At 41.4% G+C, this 23740-nt stretch overlaps 2 protein-coding genes across 5 annotated transcripts in view; both read right to left on the reverse strand.

Moving 5' to 3' along the window:
• Positions 1-269: 269 nt before the first annotated feature.
• OLFML3 (olfactomedin like 3) lies at positions 270-3076 on the reverse strand. The gene is made up of 3 exons (XM_007108805.3): positions 2852-3076; positions 1867-2152; positions 270-1555 (listed from the first exon to the last, which is right to left on the reverse strand). The coding sequence occupies exons 1-3, from the start codon at positions 2963-2965 to the stop codon at positions 735-737; spliced, it is 1221 nt and encodes a 406-aa protein (XP_007108867.1). The 5' UTR covers positions 2966-3076; the 3' UTR covers positions 270-734.
• A 3440-nt stretch (positions 3077-6516) lies between these two features.
• Positions 6517-23740, reverse strand: part of HIPK1 (homeodomain interacting protein kinase 1) — a 47865-nt gene continuing 30641 nt past the window's right edge. For 3 of the 4 annotated variants that reach the window (XM_024119662.3, XM_024119660.3, XM_028488978.2), the window contains 8 exons: positions 19991-20112; positions 18912-19046; positions 16142-16284; positions 15215-15397; positions 14516-14722; positions 12685-12926; positions 10874-11004; positions 6517-9790 (listed from right to left, as the gene is read on the reverse strand). In XM_024119662.3, the coding sequence (XP_023975430.1) occupies positions 9302-9790; positions 10874-11004; positions 12685-12926; positions 14516-14722; positions 15215-15397; positions 16142-16284; positions 18912-19046; positions 19991-20112 (1652 nt within the window). In that variant the 3' untranslated portion in view covers positions 6517-9301. The remainder of the gene's footprint in view (positions 9791-10873; positions 11005-12684; positions 12927-14515; positions 14723-15214; positions 15398-16141; positions 16285-18911; positions 19047-19990; positions 20113-23740) is intronic. The other variant, XM_024119661.3, reaches the window with a different exon arrangement.

Genomic DNA, 23740 nt, shown 5'->3' on the forward strand with positions numbered 1-23740 from the left:
CCGGTGCTGCTGGTGGTTCTGGGAGGGCTGCTGTGGAGGACGGTGGGAACCCGGGGCTTTCGCCCAGCCTCTGGAAGTGCTGGGATTCTGCCGCCTCCCCAGGCACCTCCCAGTGAAGTCTGAAACTGGAGAAGCCCCCTCTCACTCGGCAAGGGAGCCCAGCCAAGTCCCTAATGCGGCTTAAGGAGCCGGGATGGGGCAGAGGAGAAGATGGACGATCACGGGGAGAAATCTGATCTGAGGGCTACCCCAAACAAACACAGGCAAGGAGCAGTGGATTTTCCTTTTAATGCAAAACGCTGCAGTACAGAACGAGTCCCATCCTCTAGGGCACTGAAGGGAGAAGGGAGAGAAGGCAGAGTCTAACATCTCCTCCTAGCCCTCTCTCCCCTGACTCGCACTGAGGCAAGAAATATTCTGTTGCCTGTTCACTGGGGTCGCCCCCATATGTATAAGGGTCAGAGCTCTGGAACTGGCTCATCTTTCACAGGCCTGAAATCTGTTGACATGGGGCAAGAGAGGAGTGAACATTTAGGGCTTTCTCTCTTTTAGCTCTAAAAGGATTCCTCGAGATCTGGAGTCCCATGTGAAATGAAAGGGCAATGAGAATTTGGCTTCCATTGGCTGAAAATATGAGATGTGAATCGCAACTTGCCCGGAATGAGGAGCAGGAAATTTAGTCGGGATATAAATGTATGGAGGTGAAAGAGATTCAAAAAACAAGACTAGCTCCCTCAAACTTCTTCCTCTTTCTTCCTCATCTCCAGCTTATAGACAATCTGGTAGCCATCATCCCAGGCGTAAAGCTGGCGCTCTCGGGGGTTATAGCGGAGGCTGGCGTGGGCACCATATCGGCGGGGGAAATAAGGGAGGGCTGCCCTTTCAGGGGTCAGGGTGCCACTGGCATCAAAGGAGCACTGGATGCGGGCCCGACTGGCAGGGCGGGTATTATACACAACGTATAGGGTCCCACAGATGACAAAGGCAGCCTCAGCATTCTCTCTGGGACATGGTGTGTCCCATTGCTGCTCTGTGTCCAGTGTCTGCGGGTCTAACTTGGCCAGACACAAGTGCCTGTCGTCCTCCCGGGTGGCATAGACAGCCCAAAGGCCCTCCTCATCAGCCGCCAGGTCTATGTACGTGTCTGCCGTCAGCCCGTACGGGGGGATCAAACCCTCCGCTGGGAATACTGAACTGTCCACCACTGTTCGGTTTGCCAGGTGGAATTTGATGAGCTGCAAAGTGTTCTCCAACTCACCGCCCCCTCCAGGTCCTCCAGGGGGCCTCCGGGCATAGTAAAGAAAGCCACCATATACCAGCTGGCCCGTGCCTACCCAGGGGAAGGGCACCCGGACTCGGGAAGCCTTCCGGGCAGCCATGGCAAGGGTGAAGTCACGCAGCCTTGGGAAGACAAAGGCTGTGTCATTCTGGGTCCCATCTAACACGTAGATCTTCTCTGCTGGCCCCAGTGGATCCTTGGTCCACAGACCAGCTGGGCCACCAAACCGCTTCAGGATCTTCATTGATCTCACCTGAGAGATTGTGTAGCCACAGTCTGGTGGGAGAGGAGAAAAGCACAGGACAAGGAAAAACAGGCAAGAGTTAGATGCTCACTGCAGGAACCCCCCAGGGTGGGCTACTTGGAGAACAGTGGGCCTTTGCCCAGTGGACGCCTCCACTCTCATGGAGGATTGGGAAAAAGAGCACCATAGAGGCCTGGGTCCCCAGAAACTCTCCTTAATGAGCCTGATAGTACAGAGATTTCCCTAAAACACAGTCTAGAAGACAGAGCCAAATGGACTGGGATAAGGAGAAAAAAGGGAAAGAATCAAGGAAGAATACAGGGGTCTGTTTCAGACTGCTTACCTGTCACCATATCGTACTTCTCATTTCTTCTGCCCTTGCCTTTGGCCCCAGGGCCTCCAGTCACCTTCTCGTCAACCTCTACACAGGGTAGGGCTGGGTTCTGGGTCTCCAGATAGTCCACCTCCCGCTCCAGACGGTCCACTCTCCCTGAGATGGTGTCAGCCTCAGTTCTGAGTGCCTCCCGCTCCTTCTCGGCCACCTCCAACAGCGGCAGCATCTTGTTCTTGAAATCCCGCAGCTCAGCAGCGTGCCGACTACTCTGGTCCTGGCACTGGGCCAGCCGTTCCTAAAGGGATGGGGCAGCAGGAAGGAGGGCCGAAGGGTTACAACTCCCAGGCAGGGAGAGGCCCAACCAGGGAGTCAGGAATGGGAAAAAGCAAAACTCAGCCAGGCATCAGCGTCCCCTTCAACCTCCACAGAGAGAAAACCAAATGTTCAAGACGCTAAATGTGCAAAGAGCTCAGCTAAGATCCATCTAGGCCCCAATCCCGACTTTGCATCCTCCGGCCGTGCTGTGAGCAGTGCCACTGACTTCTCTGAGCCTCTAGGGCAGTCTAAGTGCATGAGGGTGAGAAGGGATCTCTGCTCCATTATGCGATCCTCCTCTTGGGAATTAGGATGCTACAGACTCCAAGCTGTTAAAAAGGCAGAAAGTTGCAGATTCTCTGAGAACTTCCAACTTTTAATAGAATCATCAGCTCGTCCTGAGATGCATCCCCACAATTCTAGCTCTCATTTCCACTCTCTTCCCTTATCCCATCTAATGCCAGGGGTGAAACACAAAGGTCTATTTGCTTTGGAATTGCTTTATGTATGTGGGGAAAGAGGAGGACTTGCAATTTTGAGGATCCTCTTTAAAAGATGGAGTTTTCTGTAGGTTCTTACAAGAGCCCTAATTTGTCATCCCCACATCCCTGACAAACTGGGTGAATCAACAGATGTGGAATCCTTCCAGGCTGGGCCAGAAGAGAAAGGAGACACCTACCTCTAAGGCAGCTAGTCGGTGTTCCATGTACTCCACAAGGTGGTGCTGCTGTCCTTGAAGGGGTCCCAACCAAGACAAAAGGAACAAGATAAGGAGCGGGGTGCGGGGCCCCATGGCTGCGGGAGAGTAGGGCCAGGGTAGACCAAGTGTGTAGTCGTGTGCACAGGGCCTCTTCCACTCAGGCCGGCGGGTTAGCTTTGGAGGCCGGGCTGGGGGCGGTGCCTTCTCTCTTGCAGGCTCTCAGGGCTCTCTCACTACTCTGGAATGCTTTCACAGTCTCTTTACGGGCCCCACCCCCTCCTTTCCGCCTGGATTGATCAAACACAGATGGCCCTATTGCAGAGCAGCCAGAAGGCTTAACCACCTCCCGCCTAGGCCGTGGGCTCCCCAGGAGAGGAGAAGGAGATTGGAAACCCTAGGGCAAAGGCCTTCTGGGCAGTCACCCAGGAAAAGGAGCTAGCAGGGAGAGGCAGAGGCCCCGGAGGAAACTCAGCAAACTCTATTCCTGCTTTAGAATGCTTCCAGTGCAGACTTAAGAACCATCCTTCGTTAATCTTTTCCTTTCCCAGCAATAACAGCATGGGTTGTTTTCTGCCTTTAGTGGAAGCTGGAAGCAGGGGAGATGAGGTTTGAGGGGAAGGGGTGGGAAAAAAAGGCCACAGTGGTCAAGTCTGTAGTACCTTCTTCTACAGCTCACTGGCGCCATCTTGTGCTAAGCACCTGGTGTCATCTCAGAATTAATAGCGAAACCAAGTTCACCTCCAGTGGAAAATTTCCCCCAAAGCAAGTCAAGTAGATTGAATTTACAGGGGTCCCCACGGACTATCCAATTACTTATGGGGCCATCCCAATCTCTCTCTGATTTAGCCTAAGAAAGAGAATGTATCTGAGATTAAAACTAAAAAACAAAAACCAAAAAACCCAAAACAGGTCATTGAGAAATTAGTAAATTAATTCTTGATTATCTGGAAGTGAGCCTGACTGCAGTCTTTCTATATACAGTCTTCCTTTCCCTGAGAGCTTCTAGGCATATTCTCTTACCCAAACTGGGGAGTGCTCAGTGAGTTCACGCTAATTTTACGTTCATTTATTTAGGAAAAAAAAAATCTGAAAAATATATGTGTTGCAGTCTAAATCAAAATAAATGTACTCTGACTTCCCTACTAATGGGAGAGAACAGACTATTGATAACTTCTCTTGGCTATGGCCCAAAAGGGTGTTTCTAAATGTTTCTCATTTCCATATCCCAACTATGACTACAGAAGCCCAAAATGAATTAATGGCCACTGTAAGATAGACTTATCCTGAAACACATGCGTGAAAAGAAGTCAAATGAGCATAGCATTTATTCAGAGCCCCGCAGTGATGAATCTAGACAAATCTCTAATTCATCAGGAGAAATTTTACTTTACTCACTCACTTAAGAGAAATCTGAGCCAAAGTCCTCCTCTAAAAAAACAAACTATTCCTTGGACTTGAGGACATGGGGAGGGGGAAGGGTAAACTGGGATGAAGTGAGAGAGTGGCATGGACATATACACACTACCAAATGTAAAATAGCCGGCTAGTGGAAAGCAGCTGCATAGCACAGGGAGATGTGACCACCTAGAGGGGTGGGATAGGGAGCGTAGGAGGAAGATGCAAGAGGGAGGAGATATGGGGATATATGTATGTGTATAGCTGATTCACTTTGTCATAAAGCAGAAACTAACACACCATTGTAAAGCAATTATACTCCAGTAAAGATGTTATAAAAAGAAAAAAAAACCGATTCTTCTAACAGTGCAGCTTTCTGAAAGTAGGGGAAAATAGCATCATCTTGTGATTATTCTTATTTGCATTCTGGTACTTTAGATGTTTGGTGGAACATGCTAGGAAGCAAAGTATAATTAGCCTGTGTCAGAAGTTTATGCATCTTTCAAAGGGCCAGATCCAGACGATCTTAAGTTAGGGCCCTGGACACTCTATTCTTGGGAAGTATTCCCTACTGACCCCTATTTATTTCTGGTGTGGAGATTTGTATGAAGAATGAAGTTGTCTCTAACACACTACTGGTGTTCAGATGCAATGTATTTAGCCACTCCAAAGATGCCAATTGTTGATCCCCTTTGTACCCCTATAAGAGAAGTCAAAAACAGCCACATGAATCAGAAAATTTACCCATTTTATTGATGCATTGCAATTGCTCTACATTTTACCATATTATGTAGAAAATACTGAAAATACAAGCTACTTTGTAAAACCAAAGACAAACATTGAATCCAAAGATAAACTATGTTTTACACAATGGACCCTTTTCCCGTAGTTAGTATTAAATTTTAAATATCTATTTCTTTTTGTTAAAATGATTATTTTACATACTCCCTAAGTACATCTGCATTACAAACATAGCTCAGTAATTCTCAGAGACTGTTTCTAGAGGCTTGTCATAAAAGGAAGCGCACAACCAGAAAAGGGAGAAAGCAAAAAGTTTAAATCGCACACAATAACTAGCATATCAAATACATTTAATAAACTTGGAATTCCATTGCAATATCAAGGATTCAAAGCAGAAATACTAACGTTACATATAATGTACATAAAATGTACTGCTACATGTAGTGAGATAATTTTTCAAGCTGAATCAAAACCACATATTATATAAAGTTTAGCAACAAACAACCATGTAGACATGCTGCACCATCCATCAGTTAAAAAAAAAAAAATTGAAACAGGAAGCAGGCTTGGGTCATTCCTGTCACTGAGAGGCAATTTCATTTCCTATGCTAAAACAAACCATCCTAACCAGTGGGTTTTTGCATAATAATGCTGAATAAAACACACACTACTGCGCTTGCCTGGCTAAGGGCAGTCAAGTTTAGCCCCTCTAGTGGAGGACGGTGGATGGTCAGAACTGTTTAAATGGAGTTCTCATTCCTGGGGCTGGGATTTTAGTTGAGCACTGACCGTAGTATCACTTCCTGGAAGCTACTAAAAACTCCGGAGTGATCAAGGGTCCTGATGAACCTAGAGTGGCTGTACCTAACCCTTCCCATTTTCTCTCTCACCCTGAAGAGGAGAAGCTGGAAATACAAGTTCTGAGAGGACTTAAAGCCTTAAGCTGGTCTGAGGTCAGGCCACTGTGACCTGGGCCAGCTGCTCACCTTTATTCTTGGAGCTTCCCCCATCCTGTCAGGGCCAGCAATGTTAAGCCCCAGAGACAGAATCTAAAGCCACACTGAGCACATACACATTCAGCAGACACAGGTGGATTTTTATCTTGGTAAATCTGAAATGCCAATTTGCAAAACTAAGACTGAAGATCTCTAAAATTCTTAAAGCCACACACTGCTAGTAAGGTGATTATGGTAACAATATAAGCTCTTGGTATTGTCTTCTCCCCGTGAAGACTCCTATCTTAAGTGGTATCCACTTACTGGACTGGGGGTGGGGGGTAGGGTGCGCAGGAGTGGAGCGTTTTTTTCCTGTATCTCATTTCTTACAAAAACAACAAATCTTATCCCTTGTAAAGATAAGGAACAAAAAATATTTCCATTAGAAACTAGATCTGCCTTTGAGCAAGAAAATGAGAATGCGCTTGGCAAAAAGAGACACAAAGATTGCACACACTGACCAGAAAACTGTATAACGCTAGTGACAGAAACTATACAAACTGCTTGGGTATCTTGATCAATATAGTGCTGAAAACACAAAATAATGATTAAAAAAAATGTAGAAAACACCAACATGTTCCTGATAGGCTGTACTGACTATCTGCCCCATCTTGAAAGCCCTTCCTCCTTACAATGAAGAAATTCCAAATACCTTGACAGCTCCTCGGTGTTCAACCTGGTACAGAGCTTGCCGACCAGGCTCCATGAAATCTCCCATCTCCATCCTGCACCTCCTTGACACCATCTCTACAAAGAACCAGTCCTAGACTTATCCCTCAAATACATAATTTTCAGTTCAGATGGAACATGTCTACATCTTAGGGTTAACCTTCTTCCCCCAAATCTTTAATGGGCAGGAACTTTGCCATCCCCAGTACTCTCTACTTGACCCAGATCCATGTAGGAGCTGAGAGTACAAGGACAATTTCACAGTTTGAAGGGCCCCAAGAATACACAAGTTGTTAAAAAGAAACCTCAAAAGCCCGATGGCTCAACAGGCTTTGGTTCCTTCTAAATATTCTTCACCGGCTAAGAAACCTTTCTTTGAGTTCCCTGTCACCAGCGGCTTCACAAAACTCCTCCTCATAGTATTGGGGATGTGGGAAGCAATACAACAGGCTCTTTGGTATAAACACATCTGTTACATATTTTTTTCAACAAGCAAATATTTTACTAGGAATATCAACTATTTGCAGGAAGGACTGCCACATGGGAAAAGGAAAAAATAAATCTCATCTAAAAGTGATTGCACATACTTAAAAAAAAAAGAAAAAAGAAAAAAATGCATATTTAATATTGGCTTGACTCCTCTCACCTGCTTCCCGAATTCTCACAGAAGCAAGGTAGCAATGCACAGTGAGAGCCACATGGGGAAAATGCTTCTGTGAGAACTTGGCTGAGAATCCAAAATGGAAAGGGGTAGAGGTGGCGGTAAAAAAGAGAAGCTGCTGTTTTTATTTTTCAGTGTCGGCAGGGAAACTGAGAACAATGCATATACACAGCACAGCTATTAATCCTGTTCTGATAAATCCCAGTGAACAGCTTAGGGTCCACGGGGGCTTGCTGGTCCATCCTAAGGCAAGCTCACTGTAAACTCTATTAACCACTACATTATCATATAAGGCACTACAATAAGGGAAGGAGGAGAAAGGGAAGGAAGAGACACACACTGAACAACTCCTCACCAGACACACCTGTGCAAAACAATTCCAAGGGTCTCCTCTCCTTGCAGGCAATGCCCCTGCTCACTCAGCACTACAGTAATATGCTCTAATATAATTGCAATTAGTTCACATACATTCCAACAAGTATCAGTTCATTTTGGTTTAAATACAATGGAGACATCAATTCCATCTCCGGGGTAACACTGGAGGATCAGAAACACACTAAATACACAATTCAAGTGTAATCACTACACATCTGATTACAAATAACATTTTGGGTTAGCAGGAAAAATTGCTTGTTATATTCTTCTAATCAATATGTACATATTTAATTATGCAAAATATTAAAACACCACCATTACAAAACTTCTAAAATATTTTTAAATTCAGTAATAAATTTTTAAAATATTTTTTGCAATTCCTACATGCACTTATTATATAAGTCTTAATAAGAGAGCATTCAATTTGCTGCTGGCATACAAAGAAAGCTACTTTAAAGTATAAAAGCTATACACAACGTTTCTTATCTGGTTTCAGATCCTTTAGCTTTCTCCCCAAATAAATCACATAGAATGAAGGGAGAGCTAAGGCAAAGAGAGAAAGAGGTGTATTATTGAAAATTCATACTAATATTCAGGCAAAGCTCATCAATGCCAACAACCTTTAGGCAAAGCTCATCAATGCCAGTATCACATAATACAAAGAGATTTTGCATATAATAAAACAACTACCACCATACAATAATAACCACCTTAATGGCTTTTCCAATAATAAAACTTAAGCTAAATCAGAGAGAGAAGGACTTTTTAAAAATAATTTAAAAAGAACGCCCAGGGCTTCATTTAGAAAGAATACCTGGTGCTTTCACGGTAGGTATGGATTCTCTCACACTAAGTTACCAGCAAATGGTGAGCTGCCTTCTTAACACTACTTTAATAATAAACACAGGAGCAACTGAGAGAATCCCAACAGTAACAGAGAGTAGTATGTAACCAGTTTTGCAAAAATAACAATTTCCCACTAAATATAACATGACATGAAAACAAAATTAAAACACTGTAAGCTTAAATGTCCCATTAGCAAAGGTAAAATTTTGAGGAGAAATGCGAGATACTAAAATACAGACTTGTGCAAGCTGCTCTTAAGATAAGCAATTAAGTCTTGGTTTTTAAACAAGCAGAAAATAATGATTTTTCTTTTCTTGTTACCAGATTTCAAGTCCTTCTATCAGCATTTGTCCTCTGACCAGCAATTACAATAAAATAAAGTTAAATAAAGAGAAACTTCACTTGCTTTTAAAAGCATTTATAGAAATCAAGTCAGAGAGAGAAAATATTTTTCAAAGGTTAACTTCAGAATGATCTCTCTTCCTTGGTAACTGCAGACAATGGGCATCTGAACTCTTCCAAATACCAAAAATGCTGTCACAAAAATAAAGAATTAAAAAATAGGGCAGACTTTGGGAGACTACAACAATGCAGTCAACACTGAGACAGGTTCCCCAGAGAAAAGCCTTCTGCTTCAGTGGGCCCCTGCAGAGCAAGTTGCTGGCTAAGGAGTTTCAGGAGAGGGTGAGGGAGGAGCTCATCACAGCCCATTAAGAACTCTGACCCCTCCTCCCTCATACTCACCAACTACAAGTAAGAATACTGGCTGATCTTGGTAGGGCTCAGTGGGTATCCAGTGTAAATGGTTGAGCCTCGGGAAGACCCAATGTAAGACTGGGTGGCAAACTGGTGTTGGTACTGAGCAGGGGCCACGCTGGCAGAAGTGAGGAGACTGGGCCCAACACTGACAGGGACCTGGTGCACCAGAGTGCTAGGGTGGGTGGTATATGCTGCAGCATGCCTTGAGGAGCCCTGCGGGGAGAAGAGATGAGCAATGGAGCTGGTGGAGCCCAATGCAGCAGCAGAAGTGGGGGCAGCATATGTATACAGGTGAGGCTGGCTTGGCAGGTGAGCAGGGGCTGGGGCCAGGTGTGGGTGCCCGGTCGAATGTAGTGGGCTGCCATGCTGGAAGGCGTAAGGGGCTTGGGAGAGTGGGGCCACAAACGCCTGCTGCCTGCGGGGGGCAGGGTTGCTGCTTCTCTCCTGCGAGGTTGGAGCTGACGATGACTGCTGGTTCTGGAAGGAGGAAGAAGGGAGTGAGGAATCTTGAGGTCACTCTGGCTCAGGGCACCAAAGGCCAATTTGAGAGTTGAGGTTCTAACTCATACTGCTTCTGGGCTGCCATAGCACAGAATCTCCCAGACTGGCAATGCTGTCAGAAGTCAGCCATCCATCCCTCTGCCTCCTGGCAGAATAGATCCTAACCCAGCCCAGACAGCAGTAGTTTGCTCTCAAGTATGACAAAGGAAAGGGGGAAATCAAGAGTTCATAGGGTTACTCACTCCTGCAAGTAAATAACTGTCGACTCAACTCACCCTATTCTGGCGTCAGTGACTTTGAATTTTTCCTTTCTTCCTTGCCATTGTTTTCTTTTGCTCTCCTCTAAGTTCTTCATATCCCTCTTGAATTGTGGAGCCCAAGACACATGCACTAACTCGAACTTACATTTGCACTTGCATGTGCTCTCTCTCTCCCACACACACACACAACCACACAGTTACACCCTCATATTTACACTTTCTCACTACTAGTAGACATCATAAAAGCACCAGAATTTCAGCTGAGGAAAAAGTGAACACAAATAGAATAGTGACCCTCCCCACCCCATCAGAGGATCAGATGGGGAGAAAAAAGCCCCAAATCCCAGACTCAAGCACCATGTAAGACTAGAATCAGTTGATTAAGTATCCAGAAAGCTTTTTCACTGTCTCTTGCTTCAAGTAAACAGTGTAAGGCTCAGGTTATTTATGCCCCAGGAGATAAAGGAAGAGAATCTGGTCTCAGTGCATGTGGCGGTGCAGAACCAGGCAAGAACTAAAGCATCCTAGGCACTTTCTAAATTCCACACATTTCTCTAATCTTCCAGGATAGACTAGGGAGGTCTGATGCAAAACCTGGAACGTACATTCTGAACACATTTACAGAGGGAATGAAGAGACACAGCATATACAGATATGACACAGGCCATGGAACACCAAATTGTCTGATACAAAAGGGGCTTCATTTGGCTTTATTCAGCAGTCCAGCCAGAAGCGGGGTTCTCCAGAGAGTAACAATAGCGGGGGCCCCAAACAGAAGGCAGCAGCCCCTAGTGCTTACCTGGCTAAGGTTGAGTGGCTGTGCTGCGCTGGTGCCCCCACGCTGAGCTCGATATCCTGTGGGGGTGATACAGCATCCAGATGACTGCCCGCTCACTGAAGCCACTGGCTTGGTCTTACTGCTTAGGAGACCTAAGAAAGGGTCAGGCTTTAGTTATGAGCAGACATGGACTCAGTATCACTGAGCTAAACCTCAGATGGCATCATATTAATCAGTCCATGTTTGTATGAGGTTTGCAAGAGTTAAGGTTTCATGTGTATCTTATTTCCTCAATTACATTTACACTAGAAGAACAAAAACTGTATTATCCATTTCTTTTCTGTCTTTCTACAAAGCTCCATAAAGGATCTTCAAAAGGTTCACTTCAGTAAATATTATCTAATCTCCAGTAATGTGAAAGGTACTATTAGAAATATAAACACAAGTAAGACACAGTCCCTGCTCTCAAGGAGCCTAGAGTTTATGTAGGAAGGGATTAAACAAGTACAGAAATGACAATGTGAAGCTGAGTAAGATACTGGTAATATTTAGGAACATTTAGGTGTCAAAGGGGTTTAAAGGAAGACAAGATTATATCTTGTTGGGCATTCACTGTCTTCAAATTCTAAGAAACTGCAGAAAGTGCAGCTGAATATACGCATGATCAATTTTCAAAATTTTGCTTTCTTCTGTGGTCCCACTAGGAAAACTGGAGCATTTATTCAGTGACTTGTGGAACAACCTATTTTCTTTGGATCCAATAGTGGACAGAGCTCCTAATAATGTTTCTCAGTAGCCTGGCATCAGGAAGGTTTGCCCTGTCTGCAATGGACAGTTGTCTACTTCTCAGGAGAAGAACCACACGTCACCCTCAAACTAGAACACTGTTTATGTCTTCGGCAGTATTATAATTCATGGTAAAACACTAATTTATAAAAGTACGAAGAGATGGCTATATCAATGCCAAAATTTCACAGTCCTCGCCTTTGGTGTATAGAGTTGCCACTGGAAAAGAGCTGCCTAGACAAGGACTACATTTTTCTGGACCCCCTTGCCTCTAGGTGGGGCCATGTGATGAGTTTTCACTATTTCCGGGGCTAAAGAGGTTAAAAACTGTGTGTGCCTCCTCCATACTTTCCTTCTCCTTCTGATCGGATGCCGAGGATTCCGAGGCTCTGATCCTTAACTCGCTGCCAGGCCTACCAACCAGGAGCACTTGCACTGGGAACTCATGTGACTAAGAAATAAATTTCTATTATGTTAAGCCACGAAAACTGGGGCTTGTTACTGCAGTTAGCATTTCATTACCCAATAACTGAACCAGGGAACCTAAACCCAGAATCTCACAGAGCAAAACAGATGGAAGTAATTTGGTTGATAATACAACCCACAAAAGCATCACCACTATGCCACTGGGCGAGAAAAGATCTAAAGTACATATTGTTTTCCAAAAAAACTTTTGCAATCACTTTTAATATTATCAGTTCCTGTTCATTTCTGGATTGTCAAATCTGAATCACCTGTGGCAAAAAAACCTGCCTGTTAATTCTACCTGCCATCTAACATAAGTCGTATCTACCTTCTCCCATCAACAGTGAGTGTATTACTGAGACTACAAACTCACTTTTATATTGATCCAAGCAAAATAAACACAGGAAGATAAACTGATGGCCAAAAATAATTTCACATCACAAGGAACTGATTTCTGACGTAGGCAATTTTTAGGAAAATCTACGCCACTGGTCTGTACCATTGGCAAAAGTAGGTTATAGCAAAATACTAAAGATACACACATCAAAGGAGAATTCAACTCCGGCTGTGAAGAAACTCACCTGAGGCCTGGGTTGCTACAGTGCAGTCACCAAGCTGAGTTTTCAGTGGAGGTACGATGATGGTGCGGGTGCCAGTGCCATCCCCCACGACTCTGCCGGGACCCTCCGGAAGCGGTCCACTATTGCCCCGGAGAGCACTCAGGGTATCAGTGGAATATGGGCTGCTCAAGGAAGAGTCAGAGTCTGGAGAATCATTGACAGTGACATAACTGATGACATTAGACCTTGCCTTCAGGCTAGAGCTGAGGAGAAGAAAATACATGAAAATTCAACCCCCTTTTAGCAATGTTTCTTTGCTGGTCTCTGGTCTTCCCATAATAAAAATGATGATAATCATGATGATAGTAATAATAACAACAGTAGCAGCAACAAATTTCTGACTGCTTATTATGCATCAGGCACTATTCTTACACTCTACACATATCTCACTGAATCCTCACAACACTTCCATGAAGTAGGTACTTTATCCCTGTTTTGCAGATAAGGTAACTGAGGCAGAGGGAGATGGAGATTAAGAAACTTGACCAAGGTCACACAAGTGGTAAGTGGTGAAGACAGGATTCAGATCCAGGACAGAATGACTCCAAAGTACACACCTCTAGCAACTATTCTATGTTGCCTCTTAGCCATTCCCATTCGCAGTTATTTCAACAGTATTCTTCAAACACTACTTTATTTTCTTATCACCCTGCTAGAGTATAAATGGTTCTTTACTGTATCGAATCAAACTTCTCACTATAGGTGTTTTTAAAAAAAGTTTCTTCACAAAATGATCCCTACCTTACTAACTTTACCTTTCCTTAATTTTTAATAGGCTTGCCTCTGGTCAAAGCAATCCTGCTGGTTATATAATTTTTGTCAGTACTAGGCCACTTTTCTTCACTGGAAAGTTTACTTTTTTCTTCCCCAAATCAGTTCAATGACCACTTTCAAAACTCAGTTTCAAGTCTATTTACCATTTGTAAATAGCCATTTGTAAATACCATTTGTAAATAGCACTTTTGAAGTATTTCATTCTAAATTTACTCTTTCAAGTTCATTTAAACTTCATTTACACATGACTCTGTTAAGTCTCCTAAGTTACTTTCATGCGTGAATCCTTCCTCCTCAGGTAAAAGTAGAGTTATTGCCTCTTCTATATGCCTAACACCAAAAACGCAATGAAGAAGAACACAGAACAATCAAGGCAACTGACTATGTTCACACCAAGAGAGGTGTGTATCACAGTTCTTAAATGTAACCTATCTCTCTTAGTTAACTGCCCAATTAAGGACTTGGATTAAGGTGCTGGGATAAGAGGAAATAATCTGGTACTTAAATTCTTAAGTTGAATGACCATATAGCAGAGAGGGGAAAAGAAGGTAGCCCTACTTAAAGTTCTACCTCTTCCAAAGAGGTCTGTTCAGATTAAAATATTACACGAATTTCATATAATCTCATATCTACCAACTTGTCCCAATTAATTGTTTTTTACATGCTTCTGTTACAGTATCTGTTTTCAGACTCTAAAGTTCCTTAAAGGCAGGGGATCATATCTGTAGTATATAATGTGCATTCCAAGCCAGAACAGCCTGACAACGTAATCTATATCTTCCATCTAATGTATCTGAACGACTGATTTAACTGATGAACATGTATAATATTACAGAAAACCTGACAATGCTCAGTTATGGAAACTTGAGTGTTCTGGCTCACTCACCACAGCCATGCTTCCTAAACACCCCTTTTTAGTCCTTCCTTTCATAGCCAAGATTGAGCCACTTGTGTGAAACCAACAGACTAAGACCAAGGGCAGGAGCCACAGAGCTAGGGAACCATTCACCTGTCTTACCTATTGGGCTTATATTTGTTGTCCTCTTCCTCATCAGTGTCACTGCGGATAGTGATGACACTCACAGGAGGGCTGGGAGTATCTGGAATGATGATTGGCTGATGCTGATCTTGTACAGGGACCAGGGAATTATAAGAAGATGTGGTACGGAGGGGGCTGCTCCCAACCAGAGAATAGACTTGAGAAGGCAGAACATCCAGAGAGGACCTGTAGGAAAAGGTCACATGAAAGATCATTCAGTGCTTGGTCCCCAAAACTAGATATCTTTTCCCCAGAACTCTTTCCAATTTGTTCTTTGATTCCTTCTTACCAAATTATTAAGCCAATACACTTAACTATAAAAGTCCCAATAAAAACTAAACTAACCACTCTAGCCAGGGTTTCCAGGACAAGAACACCAAAATTAGAATATAGATTTTATTTTTGTATGTCCTTTACCCCATGGTTAAATTTCACTCTGTGAAGTGGGCAGAAAAATAAAAACATCAGCCAAAAGAAGGCTGGATTCAAAGTGGCAGCAGAGAGAAAGGATTACCATAACCAGAACACCTCTGTATGCATGCCCGAAGGTTAGCTCTTTTCAATTTGGCAGCTTCTTGCTGCTTCATACCAAAAGTGTCTATACTCCAACACTCTAAATGCCAGGTGACATATCTTTCAAACTGGCAGTTTTAACTATCAGCCCTAACAGAGACTTACTTAGAAGAGACTGGAGCAGACTGCTTATTCTTCTTTGAAGGGAGGGAACTGGATTGTTGTTGTCTGACAACATGGGCAACGCCAACATTAAGGGGCTGAGCAGTGGCCAATGTCACATGGTTAGTCAGCAAGGATGGCTGCTGCATAATAGTGCTGTACTGGTTGCCATGAGAGTGGGCATTCCTGTATCATCAGAAAGAGAAGCATGAATGTTGAAAACACTGGGAAGTCAGGACCAAATAGGTACTAAAAGCAATTAAAACAACCACATAAAGCTGTGTTTTATTCTTATAGTTGGGTACCTGGATTATAAGGCTTTAGGGGTTTTCACTGTATGGTTTATTATTGCGTAAGACTTTCTTTAAATCTGAAGTAGGAACTTCCCTGGTGGCGCAGTGGTTGAGAGTCTGCCTGATGGTGCAGGAGACACGGGTTCAAGCCCTGGTCCTGGAGGATCCCACATGCCGCAGAGCAGCTAGGCCCGTGCACCACAACTACTGAGCCCACGAGCCACAACTACTGAAGCCCACGTGCCTGGAGCCCGTGCTCCACAACAATAGAAGCCACTGCAATGAGAAGCCCGCACACTGCAATAAAGAATAGCCCCCGCTCGCTGCAACTAGAGAAAGCCTGCGTGCAGCAACGAAGACCCAACGCAGCCAAAAATAAATAAATAATAATTTTTTAAAAAAAAATCTGAAGTAAATAATTCCTGAACTTAGAACCTACTGTTTTCCTGTATTCAAAGTTTTCTTATAACTCCATCTCCTAGCCATATTCATATGGATTCTTTTCTTCAAGGATTTCACACAGAGACAAATCTCTCCTTTCCTTTACCTTCTTCCTGTCTCACCAAATCCTCAAGTGCTCCTTCCCTAAGGGATCTGCCCTTGCAAATTCTCCCAGAGAGGAACACAGGGCACTTGCCTCCAGTCTGTGAGCTGCTGGCCACTGCCCATGGCCTCTGGAATCACTGCAGTGGGCTGGACTGAGTTGTGTAGAGCTACCCCAGGCAACTGTTGCCAAGTTGAAGGCAGGAGAATTTGTTGGGTTCCTCCAGGCCAAGCCTGCTGTAAGGAAACAAACACAAAAAGATCCAGACTTGACTCATGCTTGGCTTTTTCTTCTGTTTTTTAGATGAAAGAAAAATTCGTATCTTAAAAGAAGTTTCTTGTAGATTGTTAACTTGCAGAGATTAAAAAAAGAAAGGTCAGAGGGGCTCAAGGTTACAAGTCTTATGAACAGGGAAAAAGAACACGCTGCCTTCTCTTGGCCACCTCCATAACCTGACCAGCAGGGTATTAAAGAAAAGAAGATCCCTGTGGTTAAGAGTTTCTATTATACGGCAGAGTAAAGGAGTCTGAAAGTTCAGAAGTAAGCTCTAGTTAAATGCTGGAGTAACATTTTTGCAAAGAGTCTAAACACATCCCAAGAAAGAGTTAAGACAACTCTCTTGAGATTAAAAATAGGAATTTAAAAATTTGAGTGCCAATCAGATAAAAGACATCAGGTCAATTCAACCCATAACACAAAGAGGAGAATTGTTCCTTTTTAAAACGGTAGTACTTGGAAAATGGAGCCAGATGTGGATGACCAAAGGCCAAAATCCTTTGGCAAACAAGCTTAATGCCAGCAAGAGAAAGCTAACTTCATCATTTATAGCCATGTGATAGCATTTTTTTAAAATGCAATAAGAAAAATATTTAAGAAATAGATGCGGAGAGTACCATATTTTGTTTTTAGTAGTTCCCTAAATATGCATCATTTGTAGAAACATAACTCGACATAAAAACTAATCACTAAAGGAAAATACATTGTTTGTAGTTCTTAACAAGCCATGCCACTTGCAATAAATAGCAACAAATATGTTTTCTGTACTTCTTACGGAAATTGTGGCATTTCCTAGAAAAATGGGAACAGATTTGAAAGTCTGCTTTTTAAACCTGAATTCCACAGTACAATCACCTACAATGCTTGGGTACATATGGTTCTGTTTCTTGAATTCCAAACTGCAAGGCCATCAACACACTGTTTTAAAAATATTTCTGCAAGTAACAGATCCACTTGTTACAAATACCGGTTCCAAACTAGAAGCCTTCAAATCAGAGAAACTGCAAACACGTCTGCTACCATAAGCAGAATTCAAAACAAAACAAAACAAAACAAAAAATAAGAGAAGTATGTTAAGTCACACCATGCGTCTTTCCATAAGCCAACACCTGCACAAGACAAAGCATGTAGTTTAATACAAAGCAAGAAATAACATTTCAACGTGAGGCAGAAATCTGGCGTTCCAAGCGACGAACTGTTTTGACAGAGGAAGAACAAAAATACGCAAAGCTTCGCAAATGGCTAGTGCAAACTTAAGAGAAGCAGCAAAGGAGAAGTGTCAACTAACATTCCCAACCTCAAAACTATACGTGTGCAAGTTAAAACCAGTGGCTTGGATCAATCAAGTTGGAAATACATCTGACTCCCTCACACTCAGGGCTTATGCTTATGATGTAATTAATTTGGCAGTGACAAAGACTCTTAAATTGAAAACCAAAGAAATTCCAGCAACTCAAGTATGTATTCTGAAAGTGTTTTTCACTCACACGAGTCCTTGAGAAACAACAAAAGAAATTTAAAGCCACTCTGAAAGATGGAGAAATATCAGGGGTCAACAGTATCAATTAGGTTTTCAAATGCTTATCTAATTTTAAATTTTAAATTATAAAATGCTGGATGTCAAATAAATAATTCTAACTCCCCCAAATAAACCAAACACATCCAAAAATCACTATTAAGGTTACAAATGCTGAAATATACCTCAAAGTCCTATTTGTTTGTTTTCCTATCTCTAAAACCCACACTACACTTGCTGCTATATTTAATAAATTTTCCCCGTGACTTTTGATAACAAAGATATTCTTGCATAAAGTTTTTCAGTCATATTCTCACCTTTGTATAAAGACCTATTTGTAAAATAATTAATTTCTCCAAAACCCCTATAAACAAGTTCACCTTTGATTTCAACCAACAAATGAAATATGATCTAAAAAGGCTCTAAAGGGAAGATGTTTAAATGGAAGATATAAGCTGCCACTGATCATAAGTGGCAAAGAGTTATCTTCATGTGTTCGTAGAGGGAAAGTTAATGTCAACTAATAAGGAAATAAAGTAAAAGCATCTTAAACATTTCTACATACACAAAAGTTTTAGAAGCTTAAAACAGTCAATAAAGAAGGAAGCTAACTTGCCAAGGAGTTCCAATTTTGGCCATCCGGTACCTGTAGCAGAGCCAAACTAAAGGCCATTTCCTTCATTCTCAAGGTTCAGAGGGTAAAAGATAGGGCAGAGAAACATAACAGTGTTGAAGCTCTTCTGAGGCTACACCAAGAGCTTTTATCACACTAGGCTGGCAAAGAAGAATCAAGGGGTCTGACCCCTTTCAGAGCCACACTGAACATCAGAGTCAAACAGTGCTTCAGCAAATGTTGGGGAGGAAAACAATGAGACATTAAAGATGTAGCAAGAACACAGCCACAAGATGGCACATGCTTCCATGCCCTCTGCAAAGACTAAGTTAAAAAAATTTTTTTTTGAAAAATGAGAAAACCAGAAGAAAACAGAACAAAAACAAACAGGAAAAAGTAAAAAAAAGAAAGAAACCAAAGTAACTCCGTTAGTAACACAATCAAGTGAGGGGAATTACCAGTACAGCGGCAGTCTGTTCAACCAGCGCCGGCCGGCCGGCTGCGCAGCTCAGAGTAAAGGGCACCGCATACTGCGGTGTGATGGTGGCTACTTGAGGGTGGAGAGTTGCTACCATTAGTGGTGTACAGCTTCCCTGAAATGTAGATTAGGCAGGTGAGTGAAACAAACACGGAGGCAGGTTATCTGGATTCAGAAGGGTTTTCATTCCCCCCAAGTTATTACCAACAATAAGCAGTAATTTCATATCACTTAAAATGCATGTACCAAACACATCTTTCCCCTTCAACTCCGCACAGCATTGGCCCACTAGGTCAAATGTCAATGGCCTAAAGCAAAAAAGTATGGGAATCCTTCTTGGGCCAGATTCAGAGGATCAGTTCTAAAAACTCAGTTAACAAAGGCATGTATTAAGAATTCTTCCTCTTCCTACTCACAAAATCAGGGTTTTGGATTTCAGATTTGCTATGTGTCATGGGCCACAAACATTTATACACAGAATTAAAAATATAGTATTTGTTGCTTATATGAATATTTCATGAGTTTCTTGACCATCTTAGCTGCATTTTGCATGGCAGGGATAAAGTTTTAAACCTTTCTACAGCCTAGTTAAACACAAGGAATGAAGGAATGTAATACTCGAAGAGGAATCCTGATATAATCCAGCCTCTCAACTGTGATGAAATTCTCAAAGAGTGAGTAATGGGGACATTAAGAGAGCAAAAGGGGAACCTTTTACTTTTAGAATCAAAATGTTGTTATATGTGTCCTATACCTTTAAGAGGATCAAGATAAAAAATTAACTTCATCCCACAAAATTAAATTTACTCAGTAAACAATTTGTCAAAGTCTGGATATTTATGTCTCCAAGTCTAAGGAAGTCACTGGCAGAGTTGCAATAGTGTTAGGAATGAGTATGTCATTCCATTATAGATGTTTCATTTTAAGTCCACTGAATCGTGACCAAGAAAGATCTAACAGTCAAAGCAAATACCATTTTCTAGGACAAAATATCTGATTCTCAACAGTGCTTCAGAGAACTTTAGCACTATTGAGTATCCAAGCTGCTCTGTCTTTTACCTGTGTAAGAACTCCCGACTGTATCTGTAGTGGCTGAGCAGCTGGTGCCTGGGGTACAATTGGCACAGCATTATCCATCCTCACAGGGAATCCAGAATGCTTTGTTGTTGCTTGTAGTCCAGCTGTAAAAAGTAACATCAAAGTTATATTGCTTTGCTAGGTCTGGGGGTACTAATTGTTTGGGGGTTTTTTGGTTTGTTTTTAGCTTTTCTGTTCGAAAAATCCACCACCCAGGTTTTAGTTCACACTTAAGACAAAGGCGTTTCACCGAAGTCCGGGAAGTTAAGAAAAGGGAGACTTGATTCCCTTCAGGTTGGATTAATGGAAAGATGCCTGACAGGGAGGGCTGGCTTCAGGAAATTCAAAAAATTTTTTTTTTATCCAACAAAGCTTAAAACACAACACTCATCCCACTCCCATTAACGGTAGAGGCAAAAACAAACAAACAAAAAACCTTCGCTTAGTAAGTTATGTTCAGCTTTTAATCCTAGAGGGGAAAAAAAAAAAACTTAAGCATTTAAAAAGTGTAATCTATTAAAAGCAAAGACTTTATAACTTTTGGTTAATTAGATAAGAAACATTATGAAAAGCTCAATAATTTATTATCTTAGTTACCCTTTTGTTTAGAATATTTTAAGGGGATGTTTTTACCCAACACCTCAAAAATATATAACCTAGTTCACAAATTAGTCATATATTTTATCTTTAACCAGTAATGTGAACTGAAGGAATTATGCCTAGGATAAAAATATTTTAAAAGTAGACATTGTGGTTTACAGAAACACTTTTTTGTACTTATTTTAGAAATCTGCTCTCGTCACTGACAGCTTTCTAAAGCTCTTCTCAAGCTAATGGAAAGCTAGGAAAATTAAGAACTTTTTGTTGCCTTTAGAACAGTGACAATGTCTCTTTATCGTTTTATTCATTATCCTCTGGGCACAAATGCTGTATAAATGTTTCCTGCAATCAGGAGTATCTCATTCTGGAGAAAAGAGGGGCTCAAGATAGTTCTCCCTTTTGCCAAGACTTGAGAAGAGAACCTTCAAAGCTTTCTTTTAAACCTACCCTATCAAAGCTTTCAAGGTAAAGAATTTAAGTTTCTATAATGCCTCTGATTCACTGATGCTTGTGTTTTGTTAAGTGAGGATACCAGCCATTTTAATTAGAATATTCCTTCAGTGACATTTTCTAGGCTATCACCAACTAATTTCTCTGAATATTACTATGGAGGTATCAAATGAGCATAACTCATGAACTCTAATATTGTTGTTTTCAGCAAGTTAAGTCTTCTAATTTTGCATTTCAGTAATTTAAGTAATTTAGTAACTAACTGTCACATAGGAAAACATAATCCAGAAATGTACAAAGTAAAAGAGACTAGTAAAATCAGAATTACAACAGTCTAATAATAACTTTTTTTAAAGTGCTACTTACATAAAAAGAAAAGGAAACAAATCCAGGTATCCAGATTAAAAAAAAAAAAAATTGCCAGCCATTCTTCCTAAGGCAACGCTATCTAATCAGAAAGCTAAGTAACATCAAGGATTCTTGTCTATATTTCCATGGCTAACTACAAGACAACATTATCGCAATAGCCTCCTACGGCAAAATTTACGAATGTTCACTATAGAAGCTCATCTTTGTGTCCCAGGATGATGAAATAAAAGAGGACAAAATTACAGAATTATAGTTTCCACTGAGCAAAATGTCTATCTATTTTGGTCAACTGGAATACTATAGAAAGTAGTATTTATATACTGACCCACAAATGTGACTCTAATTAAGTATTAGATTGCTATAGTAATTTAGGCTAAGCCACAGCAGTCAAGCTAGTTTAAAACTAGCTTTTTCAGGGAACCCCAAGTGGAAACAAAGAATTAACAAAAGGCAACACTTTGGGAAGGTTCTCCCTGAACCCTGAACTAAAAGGATTAAAGTTTTGTTTTTATTTGTTTTGTTTTTTGTTTTTGTTGAACATAGCCCTTTAAATTAAAAAAAACCATGTAAGTATGGCAAGAAGAGTAAAGCTGTCAAATGGATGAGGGAGGGTCTATTCTCCTCTAAGTGCAGGCCTCTTGTGAAAGAGCAGATGGTGAAAGAAAAGTAGGCAACCTGGTAGAGAGGCCTGCTGGGCAGAAACCAGCATATGGCTGTGGTTGGCAAATGAACCGACAACTCCCTACAGCTCTTTGAGTTTAGACACTGAAAGGCAGTACAGAGTGTAACACTTCAAGATGTATAAGCTATGGAACCACTGCCTGGGTTCAAATCATGCCACTACCTCTGACTGGGCATAAAAACTGGGCAAATGAGGGTATCACGATCAGTTTTCTCACCTATAAATTGGGCATAATGACATTATCCACTTCCCAGGGCTGTTTGTGAGTATGAATTAATATATGTAAAAGCACTTAGAACATTATCTGGCATGTAGTAAGTAATACATATCAGTTTTCATTACTTCATCACTTTAATTTTAAAACTCCCTTTCATTTGTAAATTTTAAAATTTGCTCTATCTAGCTCCTCAGGTTATTTAGACTTCCTAAATAGGAAAAAAATTTCCAAAGCTTATACTTACCTAATCATACCAAAAGAGGTTAAACCACTTTTCCCCTCTACCTCTTCTCCTTACATTTTATTTTGTTAAAGGAACTGAAAGTTCTTCTGCCTCATCTCTTAAATATCATCTGAGAAGAAGCAGAAAACTTCAGTCGCACATCTGAAAACTGTTCCAATGAAACTCACTTTGGGAAAGGTGAAGGGGAGAGGGGTAGCTATTTGCTAAGTTCAGTAGAAGAATCGCTCAACATATGACAACCCAAAGAATAGAATTTACTATTATGAAGCATATGCAAAAAATAATTGGGTAAATTAGGCTAAATTTGCATTTACGGGTTTTGAATCTGCTCCTCCGCTCTCCCTGTGGTTTCTCCCTGATTTACATTGCTATCACTCTCCTGCCCTCCCGGTAATCTCTCAGTCTCCCCTAGCCCCTCTTTTCCTTCTGCTTGCTCTGACTCTGTCAGAAACCAAACAAACAAGAGTCACAGTCAATAAGTAACTGAAGTAAAAAGATAAAAATGCTAACTGCTTCTTTGTGAACTGCTATGAGAAGCCTGAATCCTGGTTTATTCCCAGAGGGCAGTGACATTGACTTTCCATTGGGAAAGTCAAGATGTCATCAGAATATATCCTTAAAATAATTTATTTAACCTTTTAAATAGCTCACCAGATCAAAAAACACGGAACAACAATGAGAAAATGAGGAAGGATGGAAATGTGAAAATTAAAATCTTATTGCAACACATCAGGTGAGAGCCCCCTTCTTCAGCTATTCTGTTCCTCTATTGATAGGAATTTGCAGGAACAATATAATTCATAAGCTGAAGCAGATAATCTTAATGCCTTACCCACAGGAATACCTCAGCCTGTAGAATTTTTCAGTTCAGTAATGATCTTTACTTCTGAATGTAACTTAAGAGGTTTCTACCTTCTTAAACATGATTTTTATATTTTTTAATAAAATTACCTTTTATTTAGAATACTAATTTTATTTTATAATGGAATGATACAAGGAATAAGATTCAATATATAGCAGTTCTGTTTCCAACAAGTTTTTTCAAGATGTATATACTCTGCACATTGAGAGATACGTGTTTATGCTAGATATAGGACATCAGTACAAGGTCTCAATGGGCAAGAAAACTGGTTATCAGGCAGTTCAAATAAGGAAACATTAATTGAATGC

The sequence above is a fragment of the Physeter macrocephalus genome, chromosome 4, assembly GCF_002837175.3.
Source record: "Physeter macrocephalus isolate SW-GA chromosome 4, ASM283717v5, whole genome shotgun sequence".
In the NCBI taxonomy this organism is placed as follows: Eukaryota; Metazoa; Chordata; class Mammalia; order Artiodactyla; family Physeteridae; genus Physeter; species Physeter macrocephalus.